Consider the following 21,170-nt stretch of genomic DNA (forward strand, 5'->3'; position numbering starts at 1 on the left):
TCTAAAGCATGTTACTACTATTATGACCGACCAAATCGTAACAAATCGCGCGGCGTGCGTTTTTAACGATAACTTTACGCTATTCAAGTTCCGTTACAGCTGTCTTGACTCGTAATGTTACACAATGTCCAGTCACGGAACAATCGGTTCGATATTCCCTCATGGCACGGTGACCACCGAACGGTGTGTGAAGGTTCTGGAAGATGATTTCATCCCCATTATCCAAAGTGACCCTGATTTCGACAAGATGTGGTTCGTGCTAGACGAAGCTCGACCCTACCGAAGCAGGAGAGTGTGTGATGTCCCGGAGGAGCACTTTGGGAACCGCATTCTGGCCCTGTGGCACCCAGAGGCTACTGGCTTGGGCCTCGATTGGCCGCCATAATCTCCGTATCTGAACACATCCGACTCCTCTTTGTGGGACTATATTAAAACAAGGTGTACAGCGATAGGCCCAAAACCATTGCTCAGCTGAAAACAACCATTCAGGTGGTCATCGACAGCACTGCTGTTCCGAAACTCCAGCGGGTCATGCAGAATTTCGCTATTCATCTGCGCCATCTCATCGCTGACGATGGTAGGCATATGGAATATGTCATAACCCAAATCCGGATATCCCTAGTGACGTTTACATTTGGAAAACCGTCTGTTCACGCCGTAGTTTGTAACTAATTTACATTTTTTTCGTTTAGTTCAATAATTGTCACTCTGTACTTCGTTTGACTGGTCTAGGAACATACGCTCTCAGAATTTTAGCAACAAGTTCATCTGTAATGGACAGCGTCTCTCTCGTAGCGGCTGCCGTGGGAGTCAAATCAACACTTCGGAGAGGCTTTCACATTTACTAAGCGAATCCGCGGTTAAATGCGCTGCTCTTCTTTCGAACTTCTCTAGTTCCTTTCTCGTAAGGCTGCCAGACAGAGTAACACTACTCGGTAATCGGTAGGACGCTTGTTACGAAAGCTATCTCCTTCGTCGGTACACTACAGTCTTTGAGTTTGGCATCTGCCTTTTCTACGGTTAGTCTTATGCGTCCGATTGATTTTACTTCGCATCAAACGCATAATAGTTGACACTTAGCAGACGTGATGGTTTTCAGTGTTTGTTCGGAGTCGTGTAGTAAAACATGCTTTCCATCTTTTTATGCGCAGTATGTTGTATTTGTTTACGTTGAGGGTGAAGTGCCAATTCTTACACCAAACGTCGATTGTCTATAGTTTTTCCTGCACTTGGCTTCAATTTTCTAGCGTTGCTATTTGTCTATTCAGGATGTCCCAGGATGAATGGTCAGTATACAGGGATATGACAGGAACGGTCATTCAAAGCCAAAAAAAAAGTCTGGTAAACATGAATTCTAAAATGAATACCCGAAGTACTATGAGTAGACTTCGCTGCTTCGAATAAATCAGTACCTGAATACTGACCATTCCTCCTGGGACCCCCTGCGTACAACAGTACCGTAACATTCCCTCGGGAGACGTCCGAAGCTATTTTTACGTCTGGCACTTTATCGTCGTTAAGATTGTTAGGTGGTGGTCTGTTTCCGTGCAATCACTGTTTTTCACGTTTGAGCTGTACTGGGCCACGCGTTCTAAAATATGGGGCACTTCCAGTGCTTTGTTGTAGCGTTGCATTGTGCCCGTATTACTTTCATTCTCTCAGAATGGGCTCTTTTTCCACTCGTCAGAACCAAGTTGTTCGGATATTCTTGGGTTTATCTGCCACGTATACCGCCCAGTTGAGAATTTTCTGCCTAAATATTTTCCTGTCCTCTGTCAAGTCATGTTATTCCTGATCCTTTCATCGATCCATTGTATTGTGTCAGTGTTCGCTGTACTACAAGATCCTTGTAATTCCATAACCTATCTCGTTGGTCGTACTTTTTCCATTTTTCTAGTGTGCCCGTATTATTTGGGCTGCTTTTTTTCGTATCCGAATACATGCTGGTATACTTACCAATCTTCAAATTTGCTGTTAGATTGTGCGTTCCTTCTCCAGTATAATTTGCCTCTGAAGTCTTCCTGATACACTTCTTGCGCTGTACTGTGAATTTCTTCAACGTCTCTCTTTCTGTTTAAAATAAGTGTCTTAGCCACACAAAAGGACTCTGTCTGTGCTGCAGTGTGTCAGTTTAGCGTATTGAGAGCCCTATTGCACGACCTCGTTCAAGCCCAGTGATGTGTCGATAATGGCATCTTTGTGGCCTTAAAGGTATTGTTGACTAACATCAACTCAGAACGTCCAGTCTCAGAGGTAACTAACTCTCACGACCGTTGTAGCGTGTATTTAAAGCAAACAGGATTTGCATCCTTACAGTTGCGCTACTAGCGCCGCCCTTTGGCGACTGTCGCGAAACTTTAAAGAGACATCATCTTTTAGACTTAGAAACACGCCCACCATCTTTCGTTTAGGTCGTGGTTTCCGACTTTGTTCCCATCAGTATAATGTCTACAACTCTGGGTACAATATTAATATCAAATGTTAAGATTAAGGCTATCCATTACGAATGTTTAAGAACCCGTTACTGTTTATTCAGTGTAATTACATAAAAGTGTAACTAGTAACTCTTTTTAGATAGTTATTTATTAATTCCATGAACCGGTTTTCGAACCTTTTTCAGGCTCATCTTCAGATGGTATGCAGAAGGTAACATAGATGTTTCAAGCATAATGCTGGGTGCTTGTGTTGTTAATATCGATGTCTGCTTGCATTGTGATGGCCAGGTGGTACCACATGACTCAGTTTTACAGAATGTAATCTGCACTGTGATAAAGAAACAAATCAGAATCCAGCATGTGCTATACAAGTGTTACTTGTTACAAGGATCTTCACACAAAGATATATCACTGAGTAAAGTAGGCTTATGTAATATCTTTGTGTGAAGATCTTTGCAACCGAGCGGTCTAAGGGGCTGCAGTCATGGACTGTGTGGCTGGTGCCGGCGGAGGTTCGAGTCGTCCCTCGGGCATGGGTGTGTGTGTGTTTGTGCTTGCGATAATTTAGGTTAAGTAGTGTGTAAGCTTAGGGACTGATGACCTTAGCAGTTTAGTCCCATAAGATTTCACACACATTTGAACAGATCTTTGCAACAAGTAAGAGTTGTATAGCACACGCTGGATGCTGGAAAAGTTTCGTAATTACAGTGTAGATGACTGCATATTCTGTAAATTCTTCATTTGTGTGGCTATATTGTCCGTAGCTGCTTTACAATTCCCGAGGCGTTCTGGCGTTGCAACTGCAACAAAATGCCTGATTTTGTTTCACCAGACGCGTTTCGCTTTATTGAGGTAAAGTATCATCAGTGGTCTGTAATTAAAGATATTTGTAATTTGATTTAAGATCAAAAAACAGTTCGTTGACGATATGTTGCTTTTTGCTCACGGTGATGTCCGCTTGGTTTCTTGCCTACATCGGGAAATGCTGTCTCGTAGCACGTCTTTGGTATTTTTCTTTCTGTAAAAATGAGTGATGTAGTACCAATTGTGCAAGGCAATGGAAGCAGACAGATTACTATTAATAACAAAAACCGCCCATACTCTCGCAGAAAGTACAAAACTAAATTTTGAATCCAAATCGCTAGATAAACAATATTCACGGCGACGGATTGAAACATGTTCCATTTTCTTGTCGCAGAGCCAGCACCTAGCGTTATGCTTGAAATAGTTATGTAACCTCCTGCACACGATCTGAATATGAGTCTGAAAAGGTTCGAGAACCGTTTCATGGAATGAATGAATAAATAAATAAATATCTATTTCAAAAGGGAGACTGGTTGCAGTTTTATCGATTTACAAATGCTATGGTTTCGAAATGGCTTCACCACGCGCGAGTTGTCGACGAAAGTGCTGTGTTCCAGAACCTCATAGCTGGAAAGAGTACTTCACAGGCGATAAGAATTCGTGCCGGTTTCTGCCGGGATGGGGTATCGACCGCCGTTGCAGCGGTACGCTACATGCGCTGGCTGGCTCCCCCCCTTTCCGGGTCGTGAGTCTGAGAACATGGACCGCTTTGGGTTGGGGGGGAGGGAGGAGTGCTGCGCACAATACGGGCGCCCCTGCGGCGATCCCCGCGTCGCCAGCTAAATACCGGCGCAGATCCGGCCCTCGCCACGCATTAAATAGTCAGAGAGAGAGAGAGAGAGAGAGAGAGAGAGAGAGAGAGAGAGAGAGATTCCTTTGAGCCGCCAGGAAATCAGAGCTCTGCCCAAACGGTACACGGCTCAGTTTTCGCGTGCGCGTTTTGACCTGGCAGTTAGAGGATTTGAGGGGGGGGGGGGGGGGGGGGGGAGCGGCCTTGAACGAGTTTGCGACATTTGTGTAGAGCAATATTTGTGCACAGATGGCACGTGTTGACATTTCTGTGGAGTCTAAAATACACGTCAGGTAGTTCCTTGCTTTCACATTTGGTGGCGAGTTTGAGCGAAGGCAGATTGTGACGGCCCGGAGATTCGGCGCCAGCATTTCGGGAACTGCACCACTTGCCGGGTGTTCCAGGAGTGCTGTGGTGAGTGTGTTCAACACTTGGCGAAACCAAGGTGAAACCACGTCCACTCCTCGTAGGACTGTGCAGTCACCCACCATTACAGATCTCGGTCGGACGTTGTAGGCTGGGCGGACTGGCAGTGCGCGACAGGCGGAGCTAACATCAGACTTTAATGCTGGCCAGAGTAGAAGTGCGCCTGAACACACAGTGCACCAAACACTCCTAATGATGGATCTTCGCAGCTGATGACCCAAGGACGTGTCAGTGTTAACATCACGATATCGGTAACTACGACAGAAATGGACAGGTGACCATCGGCGCTGGACGTTGGTGCAGTGGTCTGATGAATCCCGATAATACTGCACGACGGAGACAAGCTGGTAGCGACTTTATTATGCTGTGGAGAACATTCACAGCCGGCCGGTGTTTCCGAGTGGTTCTAAGCGCTTCAGTCTGGAACCGCGCGACCGCTACGGTCGTAGGTTCGAATCCTACCTCGGGCATGGATGTGTGTGACGTCCTTAGGTTAGTTATGTTTAAGTAGTTCTAAGTCTAGGGGACTGATGACTTCAGATGTTTAGTCCCATAGTGCTCAGAGCCATTCGAACAATTTTTGAACCAGAAAATTCACGTGGTCATCCATGGGTCCAGTGAAGCTCGTGCAAGGCACCAAGACGACCAAGAAGTATCGTACACTGGTTGCAGGCTACGTATACCCCTTGATGACGATCATGTTTCCCAATCGCAGTGTCATTTTTTCAAGAAGACAATGCTCGATGTCACAGCGCCAGCAGTGTGATGAAATGGTTCGAGGAACCCAGTGGCGAGTTCCAGTTGATGTACTGGCCCCCCAACTCGACAGACCTGAACGCGATCGAACACATCTGGGACGTGGTTGAACATGGAGCTCATCCCCCCATCCCCTCTCCCGGAACTGACGGGCATTGGGTGACTTTCGTGGGCAAATGTGGTGCCAACTCCCTCCAGCGACTACCAAGGCCTCATTGCTTGCATTTCACGACGTGTCGCCGCTGTTATCCGTGTCAAACGTGGACATACCGGCTATTGGGTAGGTGGTTATAATGTTCTACATCTACATGCATACTCTGCAATCCACCATACGGTGCGTAGCGGAGGGTACCTCGTACCACAACTAGCATCTTCTCTCCCTGTTCCACTCCCAAACAGAACGAGGGAAGAATGACTGCCTATACGCCTCCGTACGAGCCCTAATCTCTCTTATCTTTGTGGTCTTTCCGCTAAATCTAAGTTGGCGGCATTAAAATTGTACTGCAGTCAGCCTCAAATTCTGGTTCTCCGTATTTCCTCAGTAGCGATTCACGAAAAGAACGCCTCCTTTCATCTATAGACACCCACTCGAGTTCCTGAAGCATTTCCGTAACACTCCCGTGACGATCAAACCTATCAGTAACAAATCTAGCAACCCGCCTCTGAATTCCTTCTATGTCCTGCCTCAATCCGACCAAACGCTCGAGCAGTACTCAAGAATAGGTCGTATTAGTGTTTTATAAGCGGTCTCCTTTACAGATGAACCACATCTTCCCAAAATTCTACCAATGAACCGAAGACGACCATCCGCCTTCCCCACAACTGCCATTACATGCTTGTCCCACTTCATATCGCTCTGCAATGTTACGCCCAAATACACTCCTGGAAATGGAAAAAAGAACACATTGACTCCGGTGTGTCAGACCCACCATACTTGCTCCGGACACTGCGAGAGGGCTGTACAAGCAATGATCACACGCACGGCACAGCGGACACACCAGGAACCACGGTGTTGCCCGTCGAATGGCGCTAGCTGCGCAGCATTTGTGCACCGCCGCCGTCAGTGTCAGCCAGTTTGCCGTGGCATACGGAGCTCCATCGCAGTCTTTAACACTGGTAGCATGCCGCGACAGCGTGGACGTGAACCGTATGTGCAGTTGACGGACTTTGAGCGAGGGCGTATAGTGGGCATGCGGGAGGCCGGGTGGACGTACCGCCGAATTGCTCAACACGTGGGGCGTGAGGTCTCCACAGTACATCGATGTTGTCGCCAGTGGTCGGCGGAAGGTGCACGTGCCCGTCGACCTGGGACCGGACCGCAGCGACGCACGGATGCACGCCAAGACCGTAGGATCCTACGCAGTGCCGTAGGGGACCGCACCGCCACTTCCCAGCAAATTAGGGACACTGTTGCTCCTGGGGTATCGGCGAAGACCATTCGCAACCGTCTCCATGAAGCTGGGCTACGGTCCCGCACACCGTTAGGCCGTCTTCCGCTCACGCCCCAACATCGTGCAGCCCGCCTCCAGTGGTGTCGCGACAGGCGTGAATGGAGGGACGAATGGAGACGTGTCGTCTTCAGCGATGAGAGTCGCTTCTGCCTTGGTGCCAATGATGGTCGTATGCGTGTTTGGCGCCGTGCAGGTGAGCGCCACAATCAGGACTGCATACGACCGAGGCACACAGGGCCAACACCCGGCATCATGGTGTGGGGAGCGATCTCCTACACTGGCCGTACACCACTGGTGATCGTCGAGGGGACACTGAATAGTGCACGGTGCATCCAAACCGTCATCGAACCCATCGTTCTACCATTCCTAGACCGGCAAGGGAACTTGCTGTTCCAACAGGACAATGCACGTCTGCATGTATCCCGTGCCACCCAACGTGCTGTAGAAGGTGTAAGTCAACTACCCTGGCCAGCAAGATCTCCGGATCTGTCCCCCATTGAGCATGTTTGGGACTGGATGAAGCGTCGTCTCACGCGGTCTGCACGTCCAGCACGAACGCTGGTCCAACTGAGGCGCCAGGTGGAAATGGCAAGATCCAGCATCTCTACGATCGTCTCCATGGGAGAATAGCAGCCTGCATTGCTGCGAAAGGTGGATATACACTGTACTAGTGCCGACATTGTGCATGCTCTGTTGCCTGTGTCTATGTGCCTGTGGTTCTGTCAGTGTGATGATTTGATGTATCTGACCCCAGGAATGTGTCAATAAAGTTTCCCCTTCCTGGGACAATGAATTCACGGTGTTCTTATTTCAATTTCCAGGAGTGTATTTAATCGACGTGACTGTGTCAAGCGCTACACTACTAATGGAGTATTCAAACTTTACAAGATTGCACTGTCTTTTTAGCCATCGACGTCTTTTAAGTGGCGATCCTCCCCCACTCTGTCCCCACTGCTCTCAGCTGTGGACGGTGAGACACCTTTTACTTGAGTGCCCCTATTTTACTCCGTTACGCGCCCGTCTACAGCTGTCGCCTGATATATCTTCCATTTTAACACGTGACACGCACTCAGTCGCTCGCGTTCTCCAGTTTATTAGTGCCAGTGAGATGACGTCAGTCATTTGAAGCTCTTTTTAGGGACAAACAACTCCCCTTCTGTTGTGGTTTTTTAAGCTTTCCTTCTGTTTTTAGTTTCCCTAATTTTCTGAGTTCCGCTCCCATTGCTGCTGGTTTCCAGTTCAATTTTTTTTACCTTTTCCTAAGTCACAGACCGGGAGCTAATGACCGTAGCAGTTTTGAGCCCTAAAACCACAAAAAAACATTACAGGATTCTTTTTGCTATTCATCTGCATTAATTTACACTTATCTATATTTAGAGCTAGCTGCCATTCTTTACACCAATCACAAATCCTATCAAAGTCATCTTGTATCCTCCCACTGTCACTCAACGACGACCGTACACCACAGCATCATCAGCAAACAGCCGCACATTGCTATCCACCCTATCCAAAAGATCATTTATGTAGATAGAAAACAACAGCGGACCTACCACACTTCCCTGGGGCACTCCACATGATACCCTCGCCTCCGATGAACACTCACCATCGAGGACAACGTACTGGGTTCCATTACTTAAGAAGTGTTCGAGCCACTCATATACTTGGGAACAAATCCCATATGCTCGTACCTTAGTTAGGAGTCTGCAGTGGTGCACCGAGTCGAACGCTTTCCGGAAGTCAAGGAATATGGCATCCGTCTGATACCCTTCATCCATGGTTCGCAAGATAGAATGTGAAAATAGGGCGAGTTGCGTTTCGCAGGAGCGATGCTTTATAAAGCCGTGCTGATGCATAGACAGAAGCTTCTCTGTCTCAAGGAAATTCATTATATTCGAACTGAGAATATGTTAGAGAATCCTGCAACAAACCGATGTTAAGGATATTGGTCTGTAATTTTGAGGATCCGTCCTTCTACCCTTATTATATACAGGCGTCACCTGCGCTTTTTTTCCAGTCGCTTGGGCCTTAAGTTGCGCAAGAGATTCGGGATATATGCAGGCTAAGTAAGGAGCCAATGCAGTAGAGTACTCTCTGTAAAACCGAATTGGAATCCCATCAGGACCTGGTGATTTATGTATTTTGAACCCATTCAGCTGCTTCACAACCCCGGGGATGTCTATCACTATGTCCTCCATACGGGAATCTGTACGAGACTCAAACGGCGGTATGTTTGTACGATCCTCCTGCGTGAAAGATTTCTCAAATACTAAATTTAAAATTTCAGCTTTCGTTTTGCTGTCTTCCGTTGCCAGGCCAGACTGGATGGAAGTCTTCGACCTGCTTACCGATTTTACGTAAGACCAGAATTTCCTTAGGTTTTCAGCAAGATCTTTTGCTAAGGTATGACGGTGGTTGTGGTTGAATGATTCGCGCATCGCTCTTTTTACAGCAGCACGAACCTCTACCAAATTTTGCCTGTCCTCATTCTCCCGATCTTTCTTGTACCGCGAGTGCACGTGCCTTTGCTTCCTGAGCGTTCTCCGAATTGCTCAGGAAGCATTCTCCGAATTGCTCAGGAAGCAAAGGCAGTTGCACTCGCGGTACAAGAAAGATCGGGAGAATGAGGACAGGCAGAAGTTAGTAGAGATTCGTGCTGCTGTAAAAAGAGCGATGCGCGAAGCATTCAACCACTACCACCGTCGTACCTGTTCTGGCTGAACAGTGTATTTCAAAGGTGTATCATCATGATTGCTAATGTCCTTATCGTATTCTTCAGTAGTTACGGTTGGCGGCTTGCATTACAAACTGCATTTGCTCGGTGTGGTGAGTGAGTGCCGGCTGTGTTGTGATGTCCGCAGACGGGTGTGCTGACTGTGGCGGTGCTGCCGTTCCGCGTGGCGGCCATCATGGTGCTGCTGGTGCTGGCGTGGCTGCTGGCCTGCGTGGGCCTGCTGGGGCTCTCCGAGGACGACCTGCGCTCCAGGCCCATGACCGGCTGGCGGCGGTGAGTACCCACAGCCCACTCCACGCCATCCCACTCACACCTGTCTAGCTGGCGCCCAAATGCAGTAATCAAGTCACCAGGCAGTAGGAAACAGCGCTAATACACGCCGCGCAGCATAGCACTCACCCGGAAAACATTTCATGCACCCCAAGATAGGCACCCGGACTTAAATAATTGCATGCTGGGACACGTGATGTAACTTGGGTTGCCAATCTTGAAGTGCATTAAATATTTTCCGGGTCAGTTTTGTTTTGCCCAGCCTGTACACTACTGTGCTGAAATTTCCTGGCGGAGTTCGACTTTGTATCGGTCTGCGACTCGAAACCGGAACCTCGTCTATCAGGGACAGACCCGTTACTGACTGACCTGCCCAGACCTGCCTGACAGCTTTCGTGCCACTCCACCTGTAAGACTACTGCCCACAGAAGTTGAGGTTCAGAGTTCGTGTCTTGATCTTCCACACAGTTTTCACTGTCTGGGGCGTCTCCAGACACGTCTTCGGACTGGAATGTCATTGAGTGGAGTAGAATTGTCTTTTAGTGATGAGTCCCACTTCGAAACGACCGCCGATGACCAACGAAGGGATGTCTGGAGACGCCCTGGACAGCGATGGGAGACCAACCTGACTGTCGCCTGGCGTACCACCTGACAGCCAGGAGTGATTGTCTGGGCTGCCATTTCTTTTCATAGCAGGACGCCTTTGGTTGTCATCCGCGGCGCTCTTACAGCATAGCGGTACGTCGACGATATTCTGCGTACTGTTTTGTTGCCCCTCTGGGCAAGCCATCCTTGCCTTACATTTAGGCAAGATAAGGCCCTCCCGCACATGAAGAGTATTTCTACACTTCGCCTTCTTGCTAGCCCAATCCTACCTTGGCCAGCAAGATCGCCGGATCTCTCTCCAATTGAAAACGTTTGCAGCATTATGGGCAGGCCCCCCCCCCCCCCAACTAACTCGGTATTCTGACAATCTAACACGCCATTTGGACAGAATTTGGCACTATGTCCCTCACACAGGAAGGCATCTAACAGCACTATCAGTCAATGCCAAACCAAATATCTGCTTGCATAAGGGCCAGAGGTGGACCAACGCGTCATTGACTTTTTCAATTTGTGAACCTCTTTTTCTTGAAGAAATAATACGGTTTTGTTTTCGAAATTGTAACCATATGTTTGTTTGTACATGTAAATCACATCTTCAGATTTAAGAATGTCAAGCACCTTTCAGCCGTCTAGTTTTCAAACTTGTTTTTACATGGCTACTAGTTTCAGCGTCTTAGTAAGCCACATTAAGGCAGGTCCCTGGCCGACGTGAATGAGGATTCTGCCTCGGTTCTGATCAAAACAGGGGCCAGAATTTTGCTCTAGCGATCACTTCAACCATCATTCTACTAATACCAGTATTGCTGGCCCCCGTTTTGATCAGGACCGAGGTAGAATCCTCCTACACATCGGCCAGGTACCTGCCTGAAGATGGCGAAGTAAAACGCTGAAACTGGTAGCCAAATGAAACAAGTTTGGAAACTAGAAGCGAACAGCTGAGTCCTGCAACTATCTCTAAAAAGATGGACGTATAGATTCTTCAGCTTTCCGCCCCATTTAGATAATTCATTCCTGGTGGTGTTTTTTTAGTTGCAGAATCGCAGTATACTCTCCAATCGGTGTACCGAACCAAGATAGATCGTGAACTATATATACAAATTCCTTACAGACAATAGAGATATACAGCGTGTTTCACGCAAGGTCTCTCTGTCCAAATAAAAAAAGTAAAAATAATATTTATTTAAATACGTAAACGTAAGAAAGTTATTCTTCTTTCAGTATTATGAATATAGTTCATTTCTTTATTTTCCAGAGAGTTCCACCGACGAGCAATAATTTTTTAAACTGAACATTATTCCTTTTCGTCGTGTAGTCGATCTGTTTAAACCAACTGTGTACAAATAATTTTAAATCAAATTTGTATTCATTTTGCTTACGGAGCTAGGAACATCCAAAGTTCTAGGGATGGGTGCTAATGCAGTACACAGTTGACCTTGTTCAGATGGATGATGTGGTATAGAAATGTTAATATGAGTGAGGTTTTCAGACAAATACCCATTTTCATAAATGCGCAACTCGGCAGGTAACACCAAGTGAACCACGCTGTTAACGTCCCCATCCGACGGACAGATCAACAGCCTCGTGCCCTCTCTCAGGACGAGAAGGGGGGTTTGAAATTCGACCCAGAACTCCAGTTAAAGGTGTGGTGACGAGGGCCTTACAATAAGCACTCCATTGAGATAGGTCACTCGCAGGAGTGTTCACACTAACGCCGTGTAACTGGCGGCCTCATTTCTGCCAGGAGGGGGGCCCACACGTTCGTTCATGCACAACACATCCAGCTGCAGCTATTCATTGATGATTAGATCCCGTAGAGCTACATCTTCTGTGAGATTTAATTGGGCGATGTTGTGGGCCACTCGCAGTGCTACACGGCGCCTGAACGTTCGTCAAACGAAGAAAGTACGCGTGCACCCCAGACCACAGTTGACATCTTGGAAGATGGGCTTGTGCTCGGCATACTCATCATGGACATAGACAAGAAAGGACGTGTTCATTGAGAATGTCGAAACAAATATCTTGATGTACGTTCATGCCATCTTGAGTAAGCGTAGCCGGCCCTGAGTGGCCGTGCGGTTCTAGGCGCTACAGTCTGGAACCGCGTGGCCGCTATGGTCGCAGGTTCAAATCCTGCCTCGGGCATAGATGTGTATGATGTCCTTAGGTTAGTTAGGTTTAAGTAGTTCTAAATTCTAGGGGACTGATGACCTCAGAAGTTAAGTCCCATAGTGCTCCGAGCCATTTGAACCATTATTTCTGTTTTACTCCATGACTTCTATTACTACGAACTGTGACCTTTCTGACAGGAAATAACGAATCCAGTCGTACAACTTAGGCTATATTCCATAGGCACGCAGTTTCGTTGGAAGACGCTTGTGAGGAACAGTGTCAAAAGTCTTCTGAAAATCTAAAAATAGGGAATCAATCTGACATCCCCTTTCGATAGCACTCATAACCTCATGAGTATAAAAAGCTAGTTGTGTTTCACAAGAACGACATTTTCTGCATCCGTCCTCACTATGTGTCAATAAACCATTTTCTTCGAGGTAACTGATAATGTTCGAACACAGTATACGTTTCAAAACCCTACTGCAAATTGACGTCAATGATATGGGTCTGCAATTCAGTGGATTACCCCTATTTCCCTTTTTGGGTATTGGTGTGACCCGAGCAATTTTCCAGTCTTTAGGTACGGAACATCCTGTGAGCGAGCGGTTGTATATAATTGTTAAATATGGAGCTATTGTATGAGCATACCCTGAAAAGAACCTGATTAGTATACAATCTGGGCCGGAGGCCTTGCCTTTATTATGTAATTCAAGCTGCTATGCTACACCAAGGATATCTACTGACATGTTTCTCGTCTTGGCAGTCTGGTGTAGCAGCGGATGGTATATGCTGGGGCAGTTGTTCCGGAATCATCGTCGAGACGTTTTCGACTGGCGAGAGATAGAGAGAGCAGGGAGCCTAAGGCAGCACTGCTATCCTACGGGCGATGAAGTGGTCTTGAATATTGCGGACCACGTGTGGTCGCGCATTATTCTTTTGCAATAAGGCTACCGGCAAGCTCCGAAGGTAAGAGAGGACAATAGGCTCCAACTCCTCAGCGATGTATCGTTGACAAGATAGTGTACCGGCAATGCGTACTAAGAGGGTGCGGAAGTGGAATCCAACACCACCCCAAACCATAATACCAGTTGGAGGACCAGCATGGCGATGCATAAGGCAACAGTTCAACACTCTCTCACCATATTGTCTCCAGACTCTAATCTGACCATCGTGGTGGTGCAGACTTAATCGTGATCCGTCGATGAAAACAATGTCGTTCCATTCAGTTTCCCTGTCCGTCGTTCACCGCACCATTGCCAGCGCAGACGCGTTGATAAGAGTCCACTCTGCTGCAAACGACGTGAAATGGTACGCGCAGACACTGCTTGTTGCTCAATAGACCGAATTTGTTGTAATGTGGTTCGTGATGTGGGACAGCCATCCATCACCGCCAAGCGCACAGCATGCCTGTCATCACGTGTAGTGGTCGAGGCCTACGAGAAAGGCAGGCCGCGGCGCGTACATCACGAAGCTAGTCGTGCGCGCTCTCGCTCGCTTAAATCAGCAGACAAATTACGTTTCTACACCTGTTAACTCGTAACTAGGCGTGTCTGTACAAACGAAAACTGAATCTCCTACTGGAATCCGCTATTATGGAATCTTACTTGTACTAGTCCTATAATGATAAGTCCATGGGCCTGCTTGTAATTTGTTACGGCTGTACTGGCGTACAATAAAATAAAATCATGCTAAAATGATTATCAGTTGCATAAGGCACCACTTCCAGCATGTAATGAGAACTGTTAAGCAGAAGAGACCAAATACTGTAAACAAGCCGTTATACCATTTATATAGTGTGTTGATCTTAAATTTTGCTATAGTACTGTCGATCAGTAAGACTTCATAATAGCAGATTCCAGTGGAAGATGCAATTATCGTCAGTATTTACACGGCCAGCTGCAGGTTTAGAAACGCATTTTGTCCGCTGAGTTGAGCGAGCGAGCGAGTTCAGAACCACCTTCGTGACGTCCGCGCCGCGTCCCGTCTTTCTCGTGGGCCTCGGTAGTGGTGCAGTGACGTGGGTGCAATCGGTCTGTCGTTCCCTCCTGCATCCAGCGATTACAGATCCGGATCAAAGTTGTTCGGTTCCGTCCGACACGATCACCGATTTATCTGAAGGATAATCCGCTATCCCTAAAGGCAACTATGCTTCGTCTGTCGAACTCCGAAACGTGCTCGAAAGATGCTCGCTGTCTTCTTCGAGGCATATTGAAGTTGGTTAGGCACAAAGATCTCACGAAAGAAAGGTCCACACGGCCGCCTATTCGCCCTTTATATACCGCTTGCACGTGACGCTATTGGCGCCCTTGATGTGTGCGGCCACGCTGAAATGCTTACCACGTGCGCCTCTCGTCGCCGCAAACGCACGCTGCAAATTGCAAATTCCACCTTATTTGGATGCTCTCTTCAGGGTGCTGCATTTTGGGTCGCAAACAGTGTATTTCAAATGACATACCAGTATACACGCCAAATATGCGCTGAAGAGTCAAAGAAACTGGTACACCTGGCTAAAATCGTGTAGGGCCGCCGCGAGCACGCAGGAGTGCCTCAACACGACGTGGCATGGACTCGACTAATGTCTGATGTAGGTTGGAAGGAATTGACACCTAGAATCCTGCAGGGCTGTCCATAAGTCCGTAAGAGTACGGGGACGGTGGAGATCTCTTCTGAACAGTACGTCGTAGGCATCCCAGATATACTCAATAATGTTCATGTCTGGGGAGTTCGATGGCCAGCGGAAGTGTTTAAACTCAGAAGAGTGTTCTTGGGGCTGCTCTGTAGCAATTGTGCGCGTGAGGGGTGTCGCATTGTCCTGCTGGAATTGCCGAAGTCTGTCGGAATGGACAAGGGACATGAATGGATGCAGGTGATCAGATAGAATGCTTACGTACTTGTCAACTGTCACAGTCGTATCTAAACGTATCAGGAGTCGCATATCACTCCTACTGCACACGCCCCACACCATTACAGGCATCCTCTAGCTTGAACAGGCTCCAGCTGACATGCACGGTTCATGGATTCATGAGGTTGGCTCCATACCCGTACACGTCCATCCACTCGATTCAGTTTGAAACGAGACTCGTCCGATCAGGCAACATGTTTCCAGTCATCAACCAGTCCAGTGTCGGTGTTGACGGGTCCAGGCGAGGCGTGAAGCTCTGTGTCGTGCAGTCATCAAGGGTACACGAGTTGGCCTTCAGCTCCGAAAGCCCATATCGACGATGTTTCGTCAAATAGTTCGGACGTTGACACTTGTTGATGGTCCAGCATTGAAAAATGCAGCAATTTGCTGAAGGGTTGCACTTCTGTCACGTTGAACGATTCTCTTCAGTCGTCGTTGGTCCCGTTCTTGCAGGATCTTTTTCCGGACGCAGCCATGTCGGAGATCTGATGTTTTACCGGACTCCTGATATTCACGTTACACTCCTGAAATGGTCCTACGGGAAAATCCGCCCTTCACCGCTACCTCAGCGATGTGTGTCCCATAGCTTGTGCGCTGACTATAACACCACATTGATACCCACTTAAATCTTGATAACCTGCCATTGAAGCAGCAGTAACCGATCTAACAAGTCCGTTAGACACTTGTTGTCTTATATAGGCGTTGCCGACCGCAGTGACGTATTCTGCCGGTTTACATATCCCTGTATTTGAAAAGACATGCCTGTACCAGTTTCTTTGGCGCTTCACTGTACCTAGGTAACTTATCTGGTGCGTGATGGACACGGAGTAGCATGAGTAGGCTTTTTTTCCAGCGGAGAAAGGAGTAACATCGTTCAGTGAGAACTGTGTCGAAGTCGGCAACAGAATTGCCAGTTCGCTATTCAGACTTTCCGGCTCGCCGGCACCATCTCTATTTATAATGAACCAAGAAGACCAGAGGCAGTCCGCCGCCCGGAAGGCAGACATCCTTTCTCCAGACAGCCCGTTCTCGCACTTCATACATAACTTACTTTCCTAATTGCAGCTGTAGTTTCTCATTACCGTGCACTTAGCAACTCTGAATTCGTTACGGGTTCTGGCATGTGCAGAATGGTCAACTGGCGTAGCTAAATTCCTTACCTTTGGAAATTTAAGGAAATAAGTGTCGCCGGAGAAGAAAGAATGAAGGAAGGGGAAGAAAAATTGGGGCTAATATCCCGCTGACGCCCGGTCACCACACTGTGAGACAGGAAGCTAGCCACTTCACTTTTAAGATAACCGCCTCGGTATTTAACTTCAACAATGTAGTGATGACGTCGAGAACATTAATAACAATTTATAAAAGCTGACATGTTTCCAAATTGTTGCATGTTCTAACAACCCTACCACAAAAAAGGTCAAAATTTAATAATGATTGTAGTGTTGCTCATGCTGCTAAATACTGCATTTTCGGGCAACAACAAAGTTATTATGTGGCAGGTGTCATTTGAGCACAGTTAATGAAGTCATTTCATGTAATAATGAATAAACTAGGCACTCATCTTTTCGTGTTTCCCACGCTGGTCTCGTTGTAAAAGCATGGCTCAATCGTCGAAAATCTAGGTGGTGATGATTCCAAGATCGGATGCAAAGAGGCCTAGGTTTCATTCTGCTATATTCAAAAGTTTTATGGATGTGTTTCACAAACCATTCTTGAAGATTAAACCTTTGAAAGTTAGCTTAATGGTGATGAAAAAAGTAATCAGCACTCCGAATTTAAGTTACATTTCTTTTTTATTGCAATATCACGTAACACACAAAACATCACTTTACAATACAAAACATACTTGAAAACACACTTGAGAACATCTTCCTCACTATTAAAGTTCACATTTTATAAGCTGACTACAATATGCGTCTTTCCAACATGACGTCCAAGACTTGACTTTCTCAGGTCCGACTCTCTAACTAAGTAAATAACTAATAATCGCTTACGCGCCCAAAAATCAGAGTTACAAAGACGTCAAAGATCATAGTGACAAAAGAAAGAATACACATATGAATAACATCATTGCAATACAAACCTATCGATGTATCAAAGTACCTCTACATTAATGAAATCAAATCTGAATGTTGTCTCAAAAATACAACTACTTTACAGAAACACAGTAGTATTGCTGGTATCGAGAGGTTTAGGTGAGGTGTCGTAATGGTTACGTAATTCAAGTACCATTACAATGTGAACTTATAAATGTTGTAATAAGTTATTATGTGAACATCATTGAAGAATTACAATTTTCACATTATCGGTTTCCGTAATTGATTGCCCTCTTCAAATACGATTAATTCACAAACAGCTTCGTCGTGAAATTAATCGGTTCTAGTGCCAGCTGTGGTGGCACTGAACATAAATATCCGACGATGGCACCGTATACCACTGGTGATATCTAAAATATTTTTCAAGTTACAACGGGATTAAAGATAGTAGCTGCCTGTGGGCATTGATTTTTTTTTTTTATCAATGGGACAATTTGAAAATTTGTGCCAGACCGGCATTCGAACCTGGGTCTCCCACTTACCGGCAGGTGTGCTGATCACCGTGCCGTCCGGACGCAGTGGTCACAATACCTGTGCGGACTACCCTGCCAGACCCGAATTCTCAACTTAGGCCACAACTGCTGGCGCAGTGGCCCTGCTCACTAGCCTCTTTATTAGCAGCATCTCCCCGATTCCCGTAAGTGTTAGAGTCCTGGTCGGCCACAAGCCCACTGGCAATCAATGTCTTTAATTCCACTGTGTCTTGATTCATAGTGGTTGTGTGAACAATATGGTGTCTGTTCTTTCGAACATGTCAGAAAGAACAGAAATCACTGATAAAAAATATTTTTGTTCTTAAAAAAAATTACTATTTGAATAAAAAAAAGACGCTGTAGCAATTGGAATATCATTTGTGAACACATTGAATAGGTGGTGATCTCGTGACACACACAGTCCGAATCCTCAGCCATGACATCAGAAGGAATTCGGTTTAGACAAGAACTAACGAAGCGCAAAATATCAGGAAGTGGAGACATCGAACTGCCAAACGGACAGACCATGAAGTGCAACGATCCAGGCGTTTTGCAGTTCGACAGCAAAGAAGATGGGCATGTACAGGGTGTAGTCAACAAAGAGCACACCCGAAGAGTAGAAAAATTTTGAAAAGTAAAGTGATTGGCGGCAGTACCGTCAAAGCAATCAATACCTGGTCTATACCCATCGTCAGATAAGCTGCAGGTATTATCTGCAGGACACAAGCACAGCTGGATAATGCGGTCAGGAAAACAGTAAAACTCTCGACAGTTCAGTATGCACTGCGTCCTCGCAGTGACGTCGACAGGCTGTAATTGCCCAGAAAAGGAGGCACGAGATTTTTCTGTGCCGTGCTCGGTTGTTGTAATAATGTTCGTGGATTTTAGATATCTTCATGTAAGGTTTTTTTTTTATTTATTTATTCGTATGGGTCACATGCAGTTTAAAAGTACAGGTATATAACATAGTAATACTGTGTATAACAGGAACATGAAAATACAAAACTACATATAAAACTAAATGTTAATATCTAAGTTCATTATCCACGTATGACTGCATAATCAGGTTTCTTGAGGTCGCTCCAATTCCCCTGGTAGAAACGCAAGGGCATTCATCTCTAATGTGCTTGATTCTCTGGTTCGGAGCCCCACAGTCACAAACCGGAGACCCTGTAGCAGCCCATTTCTAAAGAGAGTCTGCGCATCGTCCATACCCGGTGCGAGCTGTGTTCAGTTTGACCCACTGTTCCCTGACGAGTCCCGTGCCAGCAGTACCACAGTCATACTTTCGGAACCACTCACGCTCTTCAGGATTTTCAATAAGTTGACAGCGCTGGTCCCACGCCTCTCTCACCCAGCCATTATTGGCATCTAGCTGTTCTGCTTGCCGTAATGGTGGGTTTCTTGAACGGAGTCTATTTCGTCGTGGGCTTGGTATGTCTTCCTGTATGGGTAATTCCAGGTTCTCCTGTATCTTGCGGTATTCCCTAAGCAAGGCCTCGCTTCTGCGGATTGCGGGTGGATAGATGTTGCTCAGCGGAGGAAACCAATAAATCGGTGTTGGTCGGATTGCCCCAGTTATTAACCACATAGTGTGGGTCAACTGGACGTCGATCAAGTTTGTGTGGCAGTTGTTTAGCCACGCCGAGGCACAATACTCGGCTGCTGAGAAGGCCTGTTCAATGGATGATGTGCGCAAGGTATCTGCTGAATCTCCCCATGTCATTCCACACAATTTTTGAGTAATATTGTTAAGAGTTTTTTGGTTGGCAGCAGTATTTTCAAGAAGTTTTCTATATGAAAACATCTTGTGTAAGATAAGTGGTCAGTTTATGTATTTATTGTGGAGAGGGAATGTGGCTTATATCTTTTTTAATGAAACTGCGTTGAAAGTATCGTATCTTCGCTCGATATTGAAATTTTGGTGTGTACAGCTTTTGTGTAATGGCGTCAATGCGGGTAAAGTGCCCATCCCGGCGGTTTCTTCTGGCCATTTTGCGTTGGGGGAAACGTAACAGCAGCTGTCGGAAGAAGGGCTCCGCGGCAGGTCTTTATAAGCGTGACCTTGAAGTGACAAGTCAAGAAAGAGAAAAAAAATAAAGTAAAAAGAAGGAAAAACTCAAAGCAGGCGAAGAGAAGAAAGGCAGTAAAAAAAAAGTGCAAAGAGCAGGAAATTGAACTCTAGATCTATTTCTGACGACAACGAAGAAGACAGAATACATGTACTGCAAATAAAAATTTTTAAATTCAAGTCCAGAAGAACAGCGGATTTAGTGCCACCTGTGCTCCCTCTGAGCTCACGAACAGGAGTTGAGGAAAATAGTTTGATTTTTATTTGCGAAAATTGTAAATAATTCAATCGGAATCTGTTTCGGAGAAAAATATATTTAGCTATTTATTACAACAGTATCTTATCTCTCATTTTTTAGTTTAAAAGCAAGTGGCCACTTCGCCCATTCCAGTCGGACAAAGTGCCCATTTTGCCACTTTATCAAAACTTAATTGTTTGCATTAACTTGATCCTGTTGTTGTTCTTATCTTCAGTCCTGAGACTGGTTTGATACAGCTCTCGATGCTAGTCTATCCTATGCAAGTTTCTTCATCTCCCAGTACCTACTGCAACCTACATCCTTCTGAATCTGCTTAGTGTATTCATCTCTTGGTCTCCTGCGATTTTTACCCACCACGCTGCCCTCCAATACTAAATTGGTGATCCCTTGATGCCTCAGAACATGTCCTACCAACCGATCCCTTCTTCTAGTCAAGTGCCACAAATTCCTCTTCTCTCCAATTCCATTCAGTACCTCCTCATTAGTCATGTGATCTACCCATCTCATCTCCAGCATTCTTCTGTAGCACCACATTTCGAAAGCCTCTATTCTCTCCTTGTCCAAACTATTTATCGTCCATGTTTCACTTTCATACATGGCTACACTCCATACAAATACTTTCAGAAACTACTTCCTGACGCTTAAATCTATACTCTATGTTGACAGATTTCTCTTCTTCAGAAACGCTTTCCTTGACATTGCCAGTCTACATTTTATATCCTCTCTACTTCGACCATCATCAGTTATTTTGCTCCCCAAGTAGCAAAACTTCTTTACTACTGTAAGAGTCTCATTGCCTAATCTAATACCCTCAGCATCACCCGACTTAATTCGACTACATTTCATTATCCTCGTTTTGCTTTTGTTGATGTTCATCTTATATCCTCCTTTCAAGACACTGTCCATTCCGCTCAACTGCTCTTCCAGGTCC

At 46.2% G+C, this 21,170-nt stretch overlaps 1 protein-coding gene across 1 annotated transcript in view; it reads left to right on the forward strand.

The window, feature by feature from the left end:
- Positions 1-21,170, forward strand: part of LOC124789473 (lysophosphatidylcholine acyltransferase) — a 642,390-nt gene that overhangs the window by 493,775 nt on the left and 127,445 nt on the right. The window contains exon 2 of the mRNA XM_047256841.1: positions 9,581-9,726. Within this exon, the coding sequence (XP_047112797.1) occupies positions 9,581-9,726 (146 nt within the window). The remainder of the gene's footprint in view (positions 1-9,580; positions 9,727-21,170) is intronic.

Source organism: Schistocerca piceifrons, chromosome 3 (assembly GCF_021461385.2).
Source record: "Schistocerca piceifrons isolate TAMUIC-IGC-003096 chromosome 3, iqSchPice1.1, whole genome shotgun sequence".
Taxonomy (NCBI): Eukaryota; Metazoa; Arthropoda; class Insecta; order Orthoptera; family Acrididae; genus Schistocerca; species Schistocerca piceifrons.